The sequence below is a fragment of the Paramisgurnus dabryanus genome, chromosome 24 (assembly GCF_030506205.2).
Source record: "Paramisgurnus dabryanus chromosome 24, PD_genome_1.1, whole genome shotgun sequence".
Taxonomy (NCBI): Eukaryota; Metazoa; Chordata; class Actinopteri; order Cypriniformes; family Cobitidae; genus Paramisgurnus; species Paramisgurnus dabryanus.
Genome location: NC_133360.1, coordinates 12337939 through 12356267, shown reverse-complemented (window position 1 = coordinate 12356267; position 18329 = coordinate 12337939). Strand labels below are relative to the sequence as shown.

General features: G+C 38.5%; 1 protein-coding gene across 1 annotated transcript; it reads right to left on the bottom strand.

The window, feature by feature from the left end:
• Positions 1 to 7499: 7499 nt before the first annotated feature.
• On the bottom strand, positions 7500 to 18285 carry hapln4 (hyaluronan and proteoglycan link protein 4). The gene is made up of 5 exons (XM_065245976.1): positions 18130 to 18285; positions 14323 to 14431; positions 11356 to 11718; positions 10057 to 10359; positions 7500 to 9402 (listed from the first exon to the last, which is right to left on the bottom strand). Exons 1-5 carry the CDS (start codon positions 18133 to 18135, stop codon positions 9047 to 9049), a joined length of 1137 nt encoding a protein of 378 aa, XP_065102048.1. The 5' UTR covers positions 18136 to 18285; the 3' UTR covers positions 7500 to 9046.
• Between the last annotated feature and the right edge of the window lie 44 nt (positions 18286 to 18329).

The following is an 18329-nucleotide window of genomic DNA, read 5'->3' as shown; positions in this document are numbered from 1 at the left end:
CACAAGTATAAATTCTGTAGATTATAATGTGGACTAGTATACAGCAAGATACAAATTTGGACTAGTATATCTTAAATAGTCTAGTACAAATATGGACTAGTAAAAGTTATATGGACTAGTATGCTGTAAGCTATACATGTGGACTAGTATAAGTTATATAGACTAATAAGGACTAGTATACATTATACACTATGGACTAATATAAAATATGTGGACTAGTATACTGCAAGTTATACATTTGGACTAGTCTGCTGTTAGTTATACATATGGGGGTGGTTTCCCCGACAGGGATTATCTTAAACCAGGACTAGGCCTTAGTTTAATTAAGAAATATAACTGGTTTTAACAACCATACTTTACTAAAAACATTATTTGTGTGCATTTTGAGGCAAAACAAAGGTCACTGATGTATTTTAAGATATGTCAGTGCAAGTTGTTTTCAGTTTGGACAGCTCTTACATTTATTTTAGTCTAGGACTAGTCTAATCCCTGTCCGGGAACCCCCCCTCCCATGGACTGCTATAAGTTATATTCACTAGTATAAGTTCTGTAGACTATTATAATGTGGACTAGTCTACTGCAAGATACAAATTTGGACTAGTAGGTATAGTTTAAATAGTCTAGTACAATATGGACTAGTAAAAGTTATATGAACTAGTATGCTGTAAGTTAAACATGTGGACTAGTATAAGTTATAAAGGCTAATAGGGACTAGTATATATAATATATTACAATATGAACTATTAAATATGTGAACTGGTATACTATGGGGCAGTTTCCCAGACAGGGATTATACTAGTCCTAGACTAAAAAATCTTTAAGAGCTGTCCAAACGGACATATCTTAAAATACATCAGTACTCTTTGTCTTGCCTCAAAATGCACACAGGTATGATTTTAGAAAGGCATGTTTGTTAAAACTAGTTATTAATTAATTAATTAAACTAAGACCTAGTCCTGGTTTAAGCTAATCCCTGTCCGGGAAACCACCCTATATATAATTCTACATATGGAGTAGTATGCTACATGCATTAGTACAAGTTATGTGTACTACTATAAGGTTAATGGACTGGTAAAAATTATGTTGATTAGTGTGAGATATGTGAACTAGTACTGTATAAGTTATACAGTATGTACTACTATAAATTAAGTGGATTAATATACGTTATATGGTATAGTGCAACTTAAATTGACAGTTATATGAACTGATATTAAACTGAACTAGTATAGGTTGAACATTCAAGCAGTTTGTCTCTTTTGGAGCTACACTGTTGTGGTCACTTGAACTTTTTTGTATTGTAAAAAAATGAACACAGGTTTGAACCGAGATGAATTTAAGATTTTTTATTTTTTTGGTGAACTGTTCCTTTAAATGACTTTTAAACGACAGTTTAATTGTGTTAAACACTCAGTGAGCTACAAAGGCTTTTTTGAATAACGTCCAAGCTAATTTAATTTCACAGCTGCAGCAGGAGATCTTCCTGCTCGACTGATACATCTGATAGACTCTCCCTGTGATCCAAGGGCACAGTGTCCTCATTAGACGTCAAGCTGTGGAGCCTGGTTAGTGTTGCTTGTAAGATGACCTACTGTAGGCATTTCTCCAACCGAAAAAAGAGAATCCAGAATCTACCGTGGAGCAGTTTTTTGAACCAGTTACTATTCTGAGAGGGTTATGAATCTGAAGAAGTATAAGCCCAGTTTTTTGCTCTATAAATATTAAGCATTTCCAAGAACTTTTTCGCTGACTGAAAGCTTTTGCTAATAGCGTCTGAATTTCCTGATTCTCTTGGAACGTATTTTTTTACATTCTGAATAGTATGAAAAGCATTCATAGACAGAAAACAAAAAATAACATTGCATCCTCCTCGATTCGACTCGTATGCCAAATAAACACATGATTTATTCAATCCTAAGGTTAAGCGCATTTATCCTTCCAGTAGATACATCATTGAACACAACAGGTCTTTGCAAATGGCACATCCTTAGCTGTTAATACCTTTTAAAAGTACTGTAGGATGCATAGCATGCCAAAAATAAATAGAAAGAATTAATATCTTTTATCCAAGCTGAGCTGAGCTGGCACGACTATACGCACAACCAGCTGCACATGCCCACTTTCTATTTGTTGTAGGTCTATGGTTGATGATCCAGAAATTTCCCTTCATTAAGCAGCTCAGCACATCCTCAATACAACAGGATTTTCACGCACTGCTGGCTTTAGGGATTTCTGGCATATCCAGTTGGGCAGCGCCGTCGGGCTGCAGGATTCGCATCTCAGTGCTGATTTACATGTTTTGATGCCCTGATGCTATGATTCTGTCTGTGTCCCAATTCACATACTTGTAAACTTTTATTTTGTGCTATAGTACTTGTACGGTGATAGGAAAATACTTAGGCCTACTTATGGTAAAATGTATGCTTGGGTGCCATACACCCAATTGTAATGTATTGTTTGCATTTAAAGGAACACGCCGACTTTTGGGGACTTATTCATCGTATCCCCCAGAGTTAGATAATTCCATACATACCCTTTTCATCTCCATGCGTCCCATAACTCTGTCTGACGAACCCACCGCTAGCTTAGCACAAAGACTGGAAGTAAATGGCTCCAGCTAGCATACCTACCCAGTCTCACAAAGTTTTGTGATAAAGGCACATATTTTTTATTCTTTTTTCGTGATATTATCACGGATTTACGTGTTTTTTCGTGATCGTATAACGAATTCCTGTTTTCGTGTAATTATCACATATTGGCAACTGCTTTTTACTATTTTAAACCATTGTCGCTTCGGTTTAGGGTTAGATTTGGTGCTTGCATTAGAATGTCACTTTATACATTGGTTTATACTATTTTTTCTGATTTATTTTTTTAGATTATTCTGATTTTTTTTAGGGTTAGAGTTGGGTTTGGGTAGGGATGTCATTTTATGTAAATCTAACCCTAAACCGAAGCAAAATTGGTAAGAAAATAGGACAAAACAGTTGAGTAACCAATACGTGAGAATCACGGAAAAACACGGAAATTCGTGATAATATCATGAAAAAAGAATCAAAACAATACGCGACTATATAACAAAATTTCGTGAGACTGGGCTGAGCGTACGCCTCCCAATAAGTGAAAAAATAATGCGAACATTTTCCTATTTATATGTTGTGATTTGTATAGTCACGAAAATGCTGTATTATTTTTAACCCAGCATTGGGTCAAAAGAGACGAACCCAGCCCGATGGGTTGTAATTTAACCTTGAGTTGTTTTAATCCATTTTTTTGGGTCAAATATAAACATTTTCTGGATTCATTTTTCACCCAACGGATGGGTTTGTCCTTTTCAACCCAATGCTGGATTGAAAATAACCCAGAATTTTTTTTTGCTGGCATCAACATATTAAAAAAGAGCCACAGAATAATGGATTCCCTGGCATTTCAGATTTAGATTACATTTTTACATCATTTTAGGCAAGATTTCCAGTTTTTTCTAAACAACCGCTGGCAACCACCCCAACTCGAGCTCGCTGCGTATAAATAACCTAAACTGCTTCATTAGCCCTCTGCCCCGGCTTTTCAGCTTCTTTCCGAGTTCTCTCAATGCAGGTCGGCGATGAAAAGCAGCACGCTCGCACTTGATCTGCGCTCGCGTCCGCTTCCTGTCGGCACAAAACAGCAGGATCCCTGTTCAAAGCCCACAGGCCGTAAACAAACAACGAACGCTGGCTGTTCACGGCTGGAGGCTTGTTCAACAAAGCAGAGCCTTTGTGCGTGAAGACTCATTACCCACTGAAATGAGCCAATCAATGTTCACAACACTTCAACCAATTACAAGGTTTCCCCATGCATACTGTTCGTGACATGGATTTCTTCGGGAGAATAGCAGGGCAGATTTTATTTGATGTCTGTTTGAGGGAGCCAAATTGTCCAAAATATACAATTTATTATCAGTCGTTTTTTTTCTATGTTAGCTGTTTAAAATTCTTGTTGCTGTTACTGTGTAAATAGAAATGGTCTTTGGCAAAGCAGCTACTATATAACTTATATATTAAAATATTTGTGTATGTTGTGATATATAAAACGTGACCCTCTCTGTAAAATCCAGGCTAAAGTCTCTTAATCTATGAGAAGCATCAATATAATATCAGTCATTGATTTCAATATCCGATATGACCTAACTCAGTCAATATTAAATATATTAATGTTACATGTTCTTTAAATTATGTGGGATGAGTTTATGTAGAGAGCCCCGCCCTCTACAAAAATCCTCATTGGTCCACATTTCCGTGACACATATACAGTGGCCACCATCCAGATTTCTTAAGTTTTACATATTTGTCACACTTTTATGTTTCAGATCACCAAACAAATTTAAATATTAGTCAAAGATAACACAACATGCAGTTTTTAAATATGTTTTTTTTTTGTTATTAAGGGAAAACAAAATCCAAACACACATGGCCCTGTGTGAAAAAGTGTTTGCCCCCTAAACCTAATAACTGGTTGGGTCACCCTTAGCAGCAACAACTGCAATCATGTGTTTGTGATAACTTGCGATGAGTCTGTTAGAGCGCTGTGGATGGATTTTTGCCAACTCATTTTTGCTAAATTGTTGTAATTCAACCACATTGGAGGGTTTTCAAGCATTAATCGCCTTTTTAAGGTCATGCCACAGCATCTCATTAGGATTGAGGTCAGGACTTTAACTAGGCCACTCCAAAGTCTTCATTTCGTTTTTCTTCAGCCATTCAGTGGTGGACTTGCTGGTGTGTTTTGGATCATTGTCCTGCTGTAGTACCCAAGTTCTCTTCAGCTTGAGGTCACAAACAGATGACAGGACAATGGGTTTCATTCACTAAGCATGCATACGCACAAATTTGTTCGTAAAATTTGAGTACAGACGTTTTAACTTACGAATCATGATTCAACAAAAACTTTCATACTAAAATTTCTTCTAAATGTAAGAACAACTTAGACAACACTTGTGCAATAATCATGAACAAGGAAAATGAACCCTATAATATATATCTGTTATATATTTTATTTATGATTTTCCTTGTTCATGATTATTGCATACGTGTGGTCTAAGTTGTTCTTACGTTTCTGAGATAAATTTTAGTATGAAAGTTTTTTGTTGAATCATGATTTGTAAGTTAAAACATCTGTACGTACATTTTATGAACCAATTTGTGCATGCTTAGTGAATGAGACCCATTGTCCTGTCATCTGTTCGTGACCTCAAGCTGAAGAGAACTTGGGTACTACAGCAGGACAATGATCCAAAACACACCAGCAAGTCCACCACTGAATGGCTGAAGAAAAACAAAATGAAGACTTTGACCTCAAAAAGGCGGCTAATGCTTGAAAACCCTTCATTGTCCTTCAAGATTTTTTGGTAGACAGCAGAATTCATGGTTCCATTTATCACAGCAAGTTTTCCAGGCCCTGAAGCAGCAAAACAGCCACAGACCATCACACTACCACCACCATATTTTACTGTTGGTATGATGTTTTTTTCTAAAATGCTTTGTTACTTTTACACCAGATGGAATGGGACACTTCAAAAAGTTCAACTTTTGTCTCGTCAGAGTATTTTCCCAAAAGTCTTGGTGATTATCAAGATGTTTTCTGTCAAAACTGAGACGAGCCTTTATGTTCTTTTTGCTCAGCAGCGGTTTCATCTTGGAGCTCATTTTTGCCTGGTCTTTTTCTTATGGTGGAGTCATGAACACTGACCTCAACTGAGGCAAGTGAGGCCTGCAGTTCTTCGGATGTTGTTGTGGGGTCTTTTGTGCCCTCTTGGATGAGTCGTTGCATCGCTCTAGGGGAAATTTTGGTCGACCGGCCACTTATGGGAAGGTTTTCCACTGCTCCATGTTTTTGCCATTTGTGGATAATGACTCTTACTGTGCTTCGCTGAAGCAGGCACCTATTTTGAAAACACAAGCAACACACATGACACTCCGAACACTGTTTTTTTTTTTTGCGCCCCTCGGAAGAGAAGTCACGAGCCGCCACCGTCTTTGACTAATATTAAAATGTGTTTATTGATCTGAAACATTAAAGTGGGACAAATATGCAATAACATAAGTAATCTGGACGGGGGACGACAATTTTTCACACCACTGTATATGTATATTAAATAGCAAGATATGATATGATTGTCTGTGATTGATTGTATACCACTGAAAGCTTTTCTGGATTGTATAAAACATTTTGACTCTCGTACAATTGTTGTCATCAAGCCGAATGTGCTACGGGACGCAAGAATCAACTTCAAGTGCGCAGCATGCAATGAAAGCTATCACAGTAAACACAGTATAATTTCTGTGGTTTAACAAATTGCTTTCGCTTTCCTTTGAAATCCACAATGCCTCATTACAGCTGTTACTATGGTAATGTGAGGGTCAATCATGTTATTTTCTCGAGTGTTTTTGTGGAACGAGGACACAAAGCACAGCATTGTGGAAAGCCTGTGCTTAAGAAAACAAAAATAGAAACGTGCAAATTGCTAGAGCCATGTTCAGTCATCGTCATGGTTACCGGCAGCATCAGGTTTTAGTCCCTCTCTGCGTCCGAGGTCAAGCCTGTGTGTTGACATGCGACCACTTAAAGAAGTGACAGGAGAACACAAACAGGTGAATAACTTTAATTTAAAATGCTTCTTCATAGACAATATTGTGCAGTGTTACATAGAAGTGCATATAGTGCAATTGTCAACTAAGAGGTAGTGAAGCAGATTACAGTACTCTATGAATGTCATTCATAATATGTTAAGCTTTATCATTTACACTTTTAAAAACAACATGCAACCGGTTATTGCTTGCAAGGTATATCAAAAGTAGATATGCTAATGAGCATTATATGCTGGCAAGGCTAATCAGTTTCGCTACTTACTATACTACTACTGTATAAAGTTCACTTCGAAGTGCAAGTTAATCCCAGCCAAGGTTCGTGTTCGCATCCTTTAAAACCAGGCTCTGTCGATTGCGCTATGCCAAACACGAGGCTAATATAGCTATTTTTTTGTTATTAGCGCTAATAGCATTGCTTCATAAGTGTTTGTCTTTCTTAGGAAATGGCTCTTTTTTGTTTGTTTCCTCGTGCAAGATATGTGAGACCCTGGACCACAAAACCAGTCTTAAAGGGATAGTTCACCCAAAAATGACAATTCTGTCATCATTTTCTCATCCTCGTGTTGTTCTAAATCTGTATGAATTTCCTTTTTCTGATGAACACAAAAGAAGATATTTTGATAAATATCTGCTTACCCTCATTTATCAAAATATATTTATCCGTGTTCTGTCATGTAACATGTAGACAAAATTTTTTTTGTTTGAGTCTGTAATGCTTTAGAAGCTTCCTAAAAACCTCTCTCAGATAGCTCTATTAGGGTGGGGGATTTTAAAAAAGTGTAAAAAATGTAGCCAATTATTTTAAAGTGGAGGGGCAGTGAGATGCCTGTGATGTCATAAGCATCAGTTTTTCAGATTGGGTCGTTTTCTGGCTGACATTTCTAAAAGAGGAATTTCTATGAGACTGAGATGTTTGGCATGTCTAGCACTTTTTGTATGTTTGTAAATGCAGGTAGACTACCATTATTCAACAAAGACAAGGTAAAAATTGAAGAAAAAAGGAGTAAACTGCGCTTCTGTGATCCAAGACAATCCGGTGCGACCAGAGAAGGACGGAATCAGATGAGGACTCTGATGAAGATGTAATTGTGCATCGAAACGTTAGTCACTGTTGTGCATCTTTATTAAAATAATTTTTTTACAGACATCTGTGCTGCACCGGCGATCTCTTTGTTGTACAAGGTAAAAATTGTTTTTCATTCTCTGTCCCCTTTAAACATTTGATTTTTATCATTTTGGAATCCATTCAGCTGATCTCCGGGTCTTTTAGCATAGCTTAGCATAATCTATTGAATCTGATTAGACCATTAGCATCGCGCTAAAAAATAACCAACGAGTTTCAATATTTTTTCCTATTTAAAGCTGTAGCATGGTTGCAGGAGGTGCAATGATATTACGCAGTGCCCAAAAATAGTCCCCTGCTATTGAAAGTTACTAAGGGGACTATGTTTAGGCGCAGCGTAATATCATTGCACCTCCTGCAACCATGTTACGGCAGCAAAGTCCTTGATTATTACACCAGAATGAAAGTATAGTTCCTAGCCATATCTGCCTAGAAAATCGCAACTTTTAATTTTCTGTCAGTCCTTGTACACGATGTAACTACAGAAGAGTCAAGTTTTAACTCTTAAGTTTGGTTATTTGTAGCGTGATGCTAAATGGTCTAATCAGAGTCAATGGATTATGCTAAAAGTGGTAGCGCCAGACCCGAAGATCAGCTGAATGGATTCCAAAACGATAAAAATCAAATGTTTAACTCAAGGAGAGCTGAAAAATGAGAATATTTTCAAAAAAGTGTAGTGTTTCTTTAAGCTTTTTGCTAAAAAAAAGAAAATACCCAACTTTAAGAGTTTATAAGCCGAGAAAAAATATAGATTGGATGAAACGTTTTTTTTTTTTCCCCGTTTTGTTTGTTTGAAAGCTGAGGGTCTGTTCCTTATTTGATATATTTGTATGTTTATATATTTTTAAAAGAAAATTTTCCTGAAAGGAATTTTGTGAAACGTTTATGAAGATCACAAAAAATGCTGGCGGGGAATGAGTTAAAGGCAATTTTAGATTTTTTTTGCACCCTCAGATTCCAAATTTTCAAATACTATATCGGCCAAATATTGTCCTTTCCTAACAAAGTGAAAAGGCTTTCTTGTTCAGCTTTCAGATAATGTACAATTTCTAATTGACCCTTAAGACTTAAGGTTTTGTGGTCCACGGTTTTGCTAAAACAATAAAGCTTATCAGTTTCATGATATTGGGAAACTGGCTAACGTTCTTAATTTAGAGAAGAACAACATCTCAGTTAAAGCAAGAGACGTTCAGCGCAAGGAGCCAAGCAGGTGCGCATAAAAGCTTTTTTGTCTGTCAGTTACATTTGGCTAATCATGGAAGCCATGGCGCTAGATGCTAACGTTAGTGTCTTTCTTTACTCAGATACTTCTGGTGCTGTTAGTTGTGTTGGCTGATGTTATTCGGGGAGCCTGTGTTGGTTCGTCATCGCTGTTTCTACGAAAGCAGTACACCCCATAAAGACGAAACTTCTTGTCAGGAAAGCCGAGGTTTCGGACTCCAGGTTCTGGTCCTCCGCAGCGGGTTCGGGGGTTGACGATGGGGTACCGGACGCTACCGTCTTCCACCCATCCTGCCTCGCAACGATCCAAGAGTTGGATCTTCCAAGCAGCATACAGTTGTCCAACTTTAGCTATCGCTGCACCATCACGCTGACAGGCTTTAACCGCTTCGAGGTAGTTTACCTTCTTAAACCGCTTTAGGAAGTAAACACGTCCTACACACAAATAAAAAAATGAACTGTGTGAAACAAGAAAGGCTTTTTTGGAATAAAACATGATAAATAAACACATGCAGTTAAGCATAGTTGAATGCCAAATGACCTCTTTGTCGAAAATGCTCATGATGCTCTGATCAATAAAAATGCCATACCATCTCATATTTCCCATAAGGCCATTCAATAAATTTCTCTGACTTGATCATTGTAGAAGTATTTGAAAACTGCCCCAACTTTAAAGATTTCAGGAGAAACTATCTTCTTTAATGGCCCACTTGGGGACCAAACAAAAGCCTGTTGGCTCTCAATGACTTAATGGCTGCTGGATCTAAAGAACTGGGTTTTCTTGTGTAGTCATTGGATGATACAGCACTTACTAACAAACGCTCTGATCCTGGGCCAAAAATACAGGTTTCTTCCCGAAGAAAAAATCAATTCAGCTCTCTACTGTGTAAACAACCATTATTCCCGATGTGACTGTCCACCCCAGCTGTACTAAATCACAGTTTCCCTGAATTAGATTTGGCCAATTTTGCTGCAAATGATGCATCACTCGATTAGGTCCCCTTCGTTTGAGGCGCCGCCACCATTTATTGGACATGTATTAAAGAAATGAGAAGCTTCTTAATAAAAATCAGCCCACACTGCACTCACCGTTGAGGTTTGAGGTGAAGCAAAAAGCATCGTAGCGCTCGTCGTCTTTGTGCCTGTATCCATAGTTGCGCACTCCAGGTGGGCTGTCCTTCCGTCCGCATTCGTCTCGAGGATGGGAGATGGGGTACTGAACCGAGCCATCCTCTAACCAGCCGGCATTGCACCAATCCAGTCCCTCGAGCCAGGCTTTGTGCAGCTGCCCGTGGGAGGCCAGAATAGCATCCTGCTCTTTGCACACTTCTTCTGCCTGGTGGTAGTTTAGCTTGTAGCGTCCAGATGGGGGGTAGTAGGGGAATACAACACCTTCAAAAACATGTTTGGGATTTATTTAATTTGTAGTCACTACCACGTTGGGCTGCACGGCTAACTGAACCAATAAACGTGATTACAGTGTGATTAATTGTGATTGTGTCATCGCAGCATTTAATTTAGATTTAAGGCCCATTCACACCAAGAATGATAGCTACATAGGTAACTATAAAGATACCTACAGTATACAAGCGTCCACACTAAAGAATGATAATGTTACATTGTTACGTTCAATTCTAATAGATTTTGATTAACTGCTATTATTTTTGTTCATCAGCTGTAAAAAAAGTTTTAAAATCGATTCCAACAATATTGTATTGGTCCTTACAGAGCCCCTAAAGGGGACATGTAGCAAAAATAAATAAATGTAAGTTTTGCATGCGCACGCGATAGTTTCACGTGTTAACCTTCATATGCAGAACGTGAAACTATCGCGCGCACACGTTAACTCAACTGCTCAATCGCTCAACACGTGATAGTTTACGCGCGCATGCAAGTTTCACGTGCGCACGCGAAAGTTTCACGTGTCTTTGGCGTGAACAGGCCTTTACGTTTTTATTTTTTTTAAATAGTTTAGCAGCGGTTGACAATTGTAACCAATCACAAACATTTACATTGTGTAAATGAATCCAGTGCAATAGTTAATTATAGGCGTAAATGTTGTATAAATAAAAGCTGCGGTTTACCATCAAAATATATGTATGCATTTTTTTTACCGAGAAAAATTATTTACAGTTATGAAAATACATTTAGGACCAAACACAATCTCATGGCAGTTCATAATATTTAACGAAGTGGCTAAAATCGTACGAATTCGTATGATTTTATCAATTCGTTTTAGTACCTGCTTTCGCACAAGTAATGTTGGTTTAAGGGGCGGAGCTATGGGTGGGGCTTCATTAATGCTTTTTCTAAACGTATTTGTACGAATTCATACGAATTAGCTACCTCGTATAATACTTCTTGATATATCAGGCTGCCAAAACTGACCTTCAAGATCCAGGTTGACAAATCCTGTGTCATCTTCCATGTCGTTGGTGACCTCACACTCATAGCGGCCATAGTCTTGTAAGGTGATGTTGTGAATTATAACCGAGGCATCTCCTGACCCTGCCTGCTCCAGAGACACGCGACCACGGTAGGAGCCAAACGCCTTCTGCTGACGGCCCAGCGCTACAAACACATCCTCAAACTGGAGCGCGTCGGAAACCTTCGTCCACTTGATGCGAATGCGGTAAGGATCAACGTTCTCCGGTTCGTGGTGGAAGCGGCAGGGAAGGGTGATAGTGCCTCCGCGATGAGTGACCACCTTACCTGGAGCAGTCTGGACTATCACCGCACCTGTATCATCCTCTGGTGAGAGAAAAGTGTGTATTTATATAGAGAACAATCACACATCTTACAGTACATGTTTACAGATTTATAATGCATTCAAGATATACATTATATCAGTATGTGAGGAATCAATCCCTGAATCTTGTAGGTTTTTAAATGCTTTACATCAGCAAATACTGTAGGAACTGTTAAATTTTTGACTGAAAAACTGTTTTCACGCAGTTAATGTGCAAATAGGATCATTTAAATTTCAAATGCAGCCACATCGTTCGTTGCCATCTGCACAGTATTTTGTTCCCTTAAAGTTCACGATTTGGCAAGCTCATGATGTGTCGCAGCAGTTATATTTCGCATAAACATGTCACCTCTAAAGGGTGCCTGTAAATGAATGCAGATGCAGCTTATAGGCCACCTGTTGAGTATCTTGGCTCTCCCTGTTAAAGGTATAGTTAACCCAAAAATGAAAATAATGTCATTAATGAGTCACCCTCGTGTCGTTCCAAACTTGTAAGACCTTCGTTTATCTTCATAACACAGTTTAAGATGTTTTATATTTAATCCAAGAGCTTTCTGACCCTCCATTGAAAATCTATGTACGGTATACTGTCCATGTCCAGAAAGGTAATAAAAGCATCATCAAAGTAGTCCATGTGACATCAGTGGGTCAGTTAGAATGTGTTGAAGCGTTGAAAATACATTTTGGTCCAAAAATGAAAAAAAAATTACAACTTTTATCAGCATTGTCTTCTCTTCCGCGTCTGTTGCGAATGCGTGTGCACAATGACGCTGCTGACGTACAAGACTGCTGACGTGTTATTCTCAGACATGTTTGTGAAGATTTTTTTATTTCAAACTTACAGCGTGTGTCTCCCTCAGACTGTAAGCAAAGCTCGGGCACAAATAAAAAAAAAGCGGGGGCACACCAGATAACACGTCAGCAACTTTGTACATCAGCAGCGTCAATGCAGGCTTGTGCACGCGGTTCACAACAGACCCGGAAGAGAAGACAATGCTGAATAAAGTCGTATTTTTTGTTATTTTTGGACCAAAATGTTTTTTTAATGCTTCAACACCTTCTAACTAACCCATTGATGTCACATGGACTACTTTGATGATGTTTTTATTACCTTTCTGGACATGGACAGTATACCGTACATAGATTTTCAATGGAGGGTCAGAAAGCTTTTGGACTGAATATAAAACATCTTAAACTGTGTTTCCGAAGATTAACGGAGGTCTTAAGGGATTTGAACGACATGAGGGTGAGTCATTATCTAAATTTAGTTTTGTTTAATAGTTAGTAGGGAGTTACTTATTGTGGCTTTAAACAAAACATCTTTCACAGTCTCTTATTTATTCCAAAATCTAGTGCTTTTCTTTGAAAGCTGTTAAAGGTGCAGTGTGTAGATTTAAGCGGCATCTAGCTGTGAGATTGCAACCAACGGCTCAGTCTTCACCGTTCCCTTTCGTAAAGTATAGAGAAGCAACGGTTGCCACAGGACAAACATGTCATCGTCTAAGACAACATGTGACGAAATGAGCTCTGTAGAGCAGTTTGTCCATTTAGGGCTACTGTTGACTTAAAATGGTGGCTCAAATTGGCGACTTGGGGGACCTGCGTTGTAGGTACATAAAACGGTGCATTCTAAGGTTATAAAAACAATGCAGTTCCTTATGTAGGGTTTTATACACCACTGAAAATATAGTTGTGTATATTATATCGCACCCTCCTAAAAGTTACACAGTGCACCTTTAAAAGCCACACAAAACTTACTATAGCCGGATTTAAAGCAATAAGTGTTCTTCCAAGCAATTAAGTTTTAAGAGTGTGAACCAAGCCATCCAAGATCTGATAAAGACCATAAGTGCTAAAATCGGCTCTGACATCTGACAATTTAATTAAGGTGTCAGCTAAAAACTTGGCACACTGAAATGTTACAAAAAAAAATTTCCTATGAAAGCCAGGTTGCTAAACATGTCCAACAATTAATTCAACTGGAGACGGCTAAAGAAACAGTGTTTCACCTGGGGTAAAGGTGTCTAAACGGACTGTCACTGTAACCGCATGCTTATTGAAAATAATTAGCAGCTGCCAAGTAAATGTTGGGGCCATGCTGTGATGCGACATTTCATCCAACAGCCATTGACACTTATAGATTTTTTCCTTGCTTATATAAAAAGGAATAGCAAATGAGGAAAAACGACCTAGCGGACCTCAGACTGATTATAAAGAATGTTAACTTGCATTAGCTGGCGTCATTATTGGATATAAATATGCATAGAGTCGTCGCCTATTGTTCAGAGTGGCTACTGCAAAATGGCATTGTGGGAGTTTTTCTTTTAATACTTCTGGGGGTTGGTCAATGAACTTTTAAAGTGTGATAATCCACCGAGAATGGGTTTGTGGGTGGTGTGGTCTCTAGGTCGAAATTAACATTAGGTGATTTGAATAGCATTGCTCTTGCACAATGATATGCTTATATGTTTGTCGCATATTTAATAGGGTGAAGTGTTTTTTCTTACAAGTGGCAGGGAGTCTGTAGGTATTGCAACCATGTTGCGCTTTCATCGCATTTGCATATTTGTCATTTGTGTGGTTGTATTATATAACAAAGTTCTTACCCATTACGTGAACCACCTTCCTTCTGCCCTTTTCAGAGTCGGCAGGGTAGGCGGCCGCAGGGGGTGAAAGAAACAACAATGTGCAGGTGATGGTTGCCAACCACAAGAGCTATGCAGAAAAACACAAAGCAGTTAAAGGACTCTGCAGTTTAAAATCACAATAACAAATAATGTTGTCAAGGGCCTGAAGAAGATAAGATTATCTATATGCCTGTCTGTCTGTCTGGCTTAGACTATCTGTCTAAGCCAGGGGTCTCCAACCTTTTTTCATTGGAGAGCTACTTTCTAAAAAATAAAAGTGGTCGAGAGCTACTTGTGTCACGTTATACCTAAATTAGTGAGTTAATAGACACCGGTCTTTTAACTCACTGTGATTTGAACTCTTTTTTTTTTTTAAGTTGCCAGCCAGTGCCAGCATTTTTTCCTACTTTTCACAAAATTGTAATTCCTTCCAGAAAATGCTTTTCTTTAAACATAAACATAAGATACATCAAATAAAAGAACAGATCCTTTTAAACAACAACAACAAAAACTTTCCTGTTGTCTTTATTTATACTTTTTATCACCTCTTATACGGGTAGGATTTGTCCAAAAATACCACATTTTGAATAAAAAAATAAATTATTAAAGATCAGATATAGAAAGATGATCCAAACATAGAGTATTTACTGATTTGGATTCATAATAGGGATGTGCATGTATGTCACACGTTTGGCTCTCTGGTATCTCTTGACATTTGATGTTTAAATATGAGATGATAACCAATTGTGACGACGACTTTATTTTCATTTTATCAAAAATGAATCCGAAAATGACAGCATCCATTTTTACCATAGTAACTCGAGATGTGCGCGGATCGTACGGTTGCTGCGGCGCGGGCTTCACAGCGTTGCGCGGATCGTCCGGTTACTGCGGCGCGGGCTTCACAGCGTTGCGCGGATCGTCCGGTTACTGCGGCGCGGGCTTCACAGCGTTGCGCGGATCGTCCGGTTGCCGCGGATCGTCCGGTTGCCGCGGCGCGGGCTTCACAGCGTTGCGCGGATCGTCCGGTTGCCGCACTGCGGGCTTCACAGCGTTGCGCGGATCGTCCGGTTGCCGCGCCGCGGGCTTCACAGCGTTGCGGGGTGCGCGATCTTATTTGTTTGTTTTTGAATCATACATGTTAAATTACTGATGTCATATGATGCGCCGGTCTACACAGCTCAACGCAACGTCAAACACGTACCCAGTCTTTACCACCACAGGCGCTTGTAACACTAACCAGACATCCAAAAGCGCCATAACCACAGAAAATAAAAAATAAATAAATAAACCCACGAGCGAGCTACCTGCAATTAAGAGGCGAGCTACCAGTAGCTCGCGAGCGACGTGTTGGAGACCCCTGGTCTAAGCCCTATGTAATTATCCATTTATCTATCAATGAGTTAAAGCTCTGTCTGTCCATTTGTTTACCTAACCAATCTGTCTTTCAATTAAAGATCTGTCTGTCTGTTTGTCTGTCAATCTATCCGTCTATCTATCTGCCCGTCTAACTACCTGTCTGTCTGTCTGTCAATCCGTATGTCAAAAATCTAAGCCTGTCTATCTTTCTATCTGTCCGTCTATCTATTTATCTGCCTGTCTATCTGTCTGTCTGTCCAATAAAAATCAAAGCCTGTCTGTCTATCTGTCTGTCTGTCTGTCTGTCCGTCCATCCGTCTGTCAAAAATCAAAGCCTATCTATCTGTCTATCTATACGTCTATCTATCTGCCCGTCTATCTATCTATCTGTCTGTCTGTCTGTCTGTCTGTCCGTCCGTCCGTCAAAAATCAAAGCCTATCTATCCGTCTATCTATCTGCCCGTCTAACTACCTGTCTGTCTGTCCGTCAATCCGTATGTCAAAAATCTAAGCCTGTCTATCTTTCTATCTGTCCGTCTATCTATCTGTCTGTCTGTCCATCAAAAATCAAAGCCTGTCTATCTATCTGTCTGTCTGTCTGTCCGTTCATCTGTCTGTCAAAAATCAAGGCGTATCTATCCTATCTATCTATCTATCTATCTATCTATCTATCTATCTATCTATCTATCTATCTATCTATCTATCCATCTCTTTACCCATTCATCTGTTCGTATCTATCTGTACGTCTATCTACCTCTCCGTCTGTCTGTCTAACTGACCTGTCTTTTAATAAAAGATCTATCTATCTATCTGTCTGTCTATCTATCTATCTATCTATCTATCTATCTATCTATCTATCTATATATCTATCCATCTGTCTATCTTTATCCCTATGTAATCATCCATTCATCCATCTATCAGTTAAAGCTCTATCTATCTATCCAAGCCCTGTCTATGTACATCAATCTGTCTATCCAACCTAGCTATCTTTCAATCTATCCATCCATCTATCCATGTCTATCTATCTATCTATCTATCTATCTATCTATCTATCTATCTATCTATCTATCTATCTATCTATCTATCTATCTATCTGCCCATCTAACTACCTGTCTGTCTGTCTGCCTGTCCGTCCGTCCATCAAAAATCTAAGCCTGTCTATCTGTCTTTCTGTCTGACTATCTATCTATCTTGGCCCTATGTCATCATCCATTCATCCATCTATCAGTTAAAGCTTTATCTGTATATCTATCCAAGCCCTGTCTATGTCCATCCATCTGTCTATCCAACCTATCTATCTTTCAATTAACTACCTGTCTGTCTGTCTGTATGTCTGTCTATCAGTTAAAGCATTGTTTAATTGAACCATAATTATCTATCTATCCATCCATCCATCAATCCTAGACATTGTTCAATTGTACCATAATACAATGTCTCTCTGTCCATCCATCTGTCTATCCAACCTATCTATCTTACGATTAAAAATGTCTATCCATCCATTCATTTATCTATCCTATACATTGTTCAACTGAACCATAATTATCTATCTATCTACAGGTATCTATCTATCTATCTATCTATCTATCTATCTATCTATCTATCTATCTATCTATCTATCTATCTATCTATCTATCTATCTCAGTCAAACCATTGTTCAATTGAACCATAATTATCTATCCATCCATCCATCCATCAATCCTAGACATTGTTCAATTGTACCATAATTATCTATCTATCTACAGGTATCTATCTATCTACAGGTATCTATCTATCTATCTATCTATCTATCTATCTATCTATCTATCTATCTATTTATCAGTTAAAGCATTGTTCAATTGAACCATAATTATCTATCCATCCATCCATCAATCCTAGACATTGTTCAATTGTACCATAATTCTTTGTAGTATTTAAAATATACTGTACAAATACTAGCATTGGTATTATTTATATGAATCACAATAAATCATGTTCACAAGGGCCAGAGGAGGATGAGATGTTTCTAAAATGAAATCATCTCTACATTAAAGCCCCGTTTTCTGTAAATTGCAAATCTATGTACAGTTTAGATCTATTCATCTTTAAGATTTTAGTATTCTCCAGAACAGTTTTACTTTTATACAAACAGTTATTATAATTCTGATATTAAGGTGGATTAGAAAGTGTCACAAACCTGAATCATGAACTTACAGCTGCTGCTGCTGCTGCAACAGCATGCATTATGTAAGTGTTTATGCAGTATCATGCAAGCCACAATACAAACACACTACTGCGTCACTGACACTAACCCAAACACACTATATACAGGACTCCTGTCTTCATCATCATCCTCCTCCTCCTCTATTCACCTACAGCAACTCTCATATCACCTGCGCCAACACTGTCGCATTATCAAGGTTACAAAGACAGCATGCAGTTTAAACTTACCATCATCACGACAGGAACAGGATGCGTTTTATGTTGTAATACTACCACACTACCGCGTTATTATGGTGCAGCTGGACGCAACGCTGTACCACTTCAGACTCGGTATCACTGCAGATGTTTGCCGCGTGTTATCGCACGCGCTGCATGCTGACGGTTGAACAGTGAAATGCGCTTCTCATTAAAAAGCTCAACGTGTACAT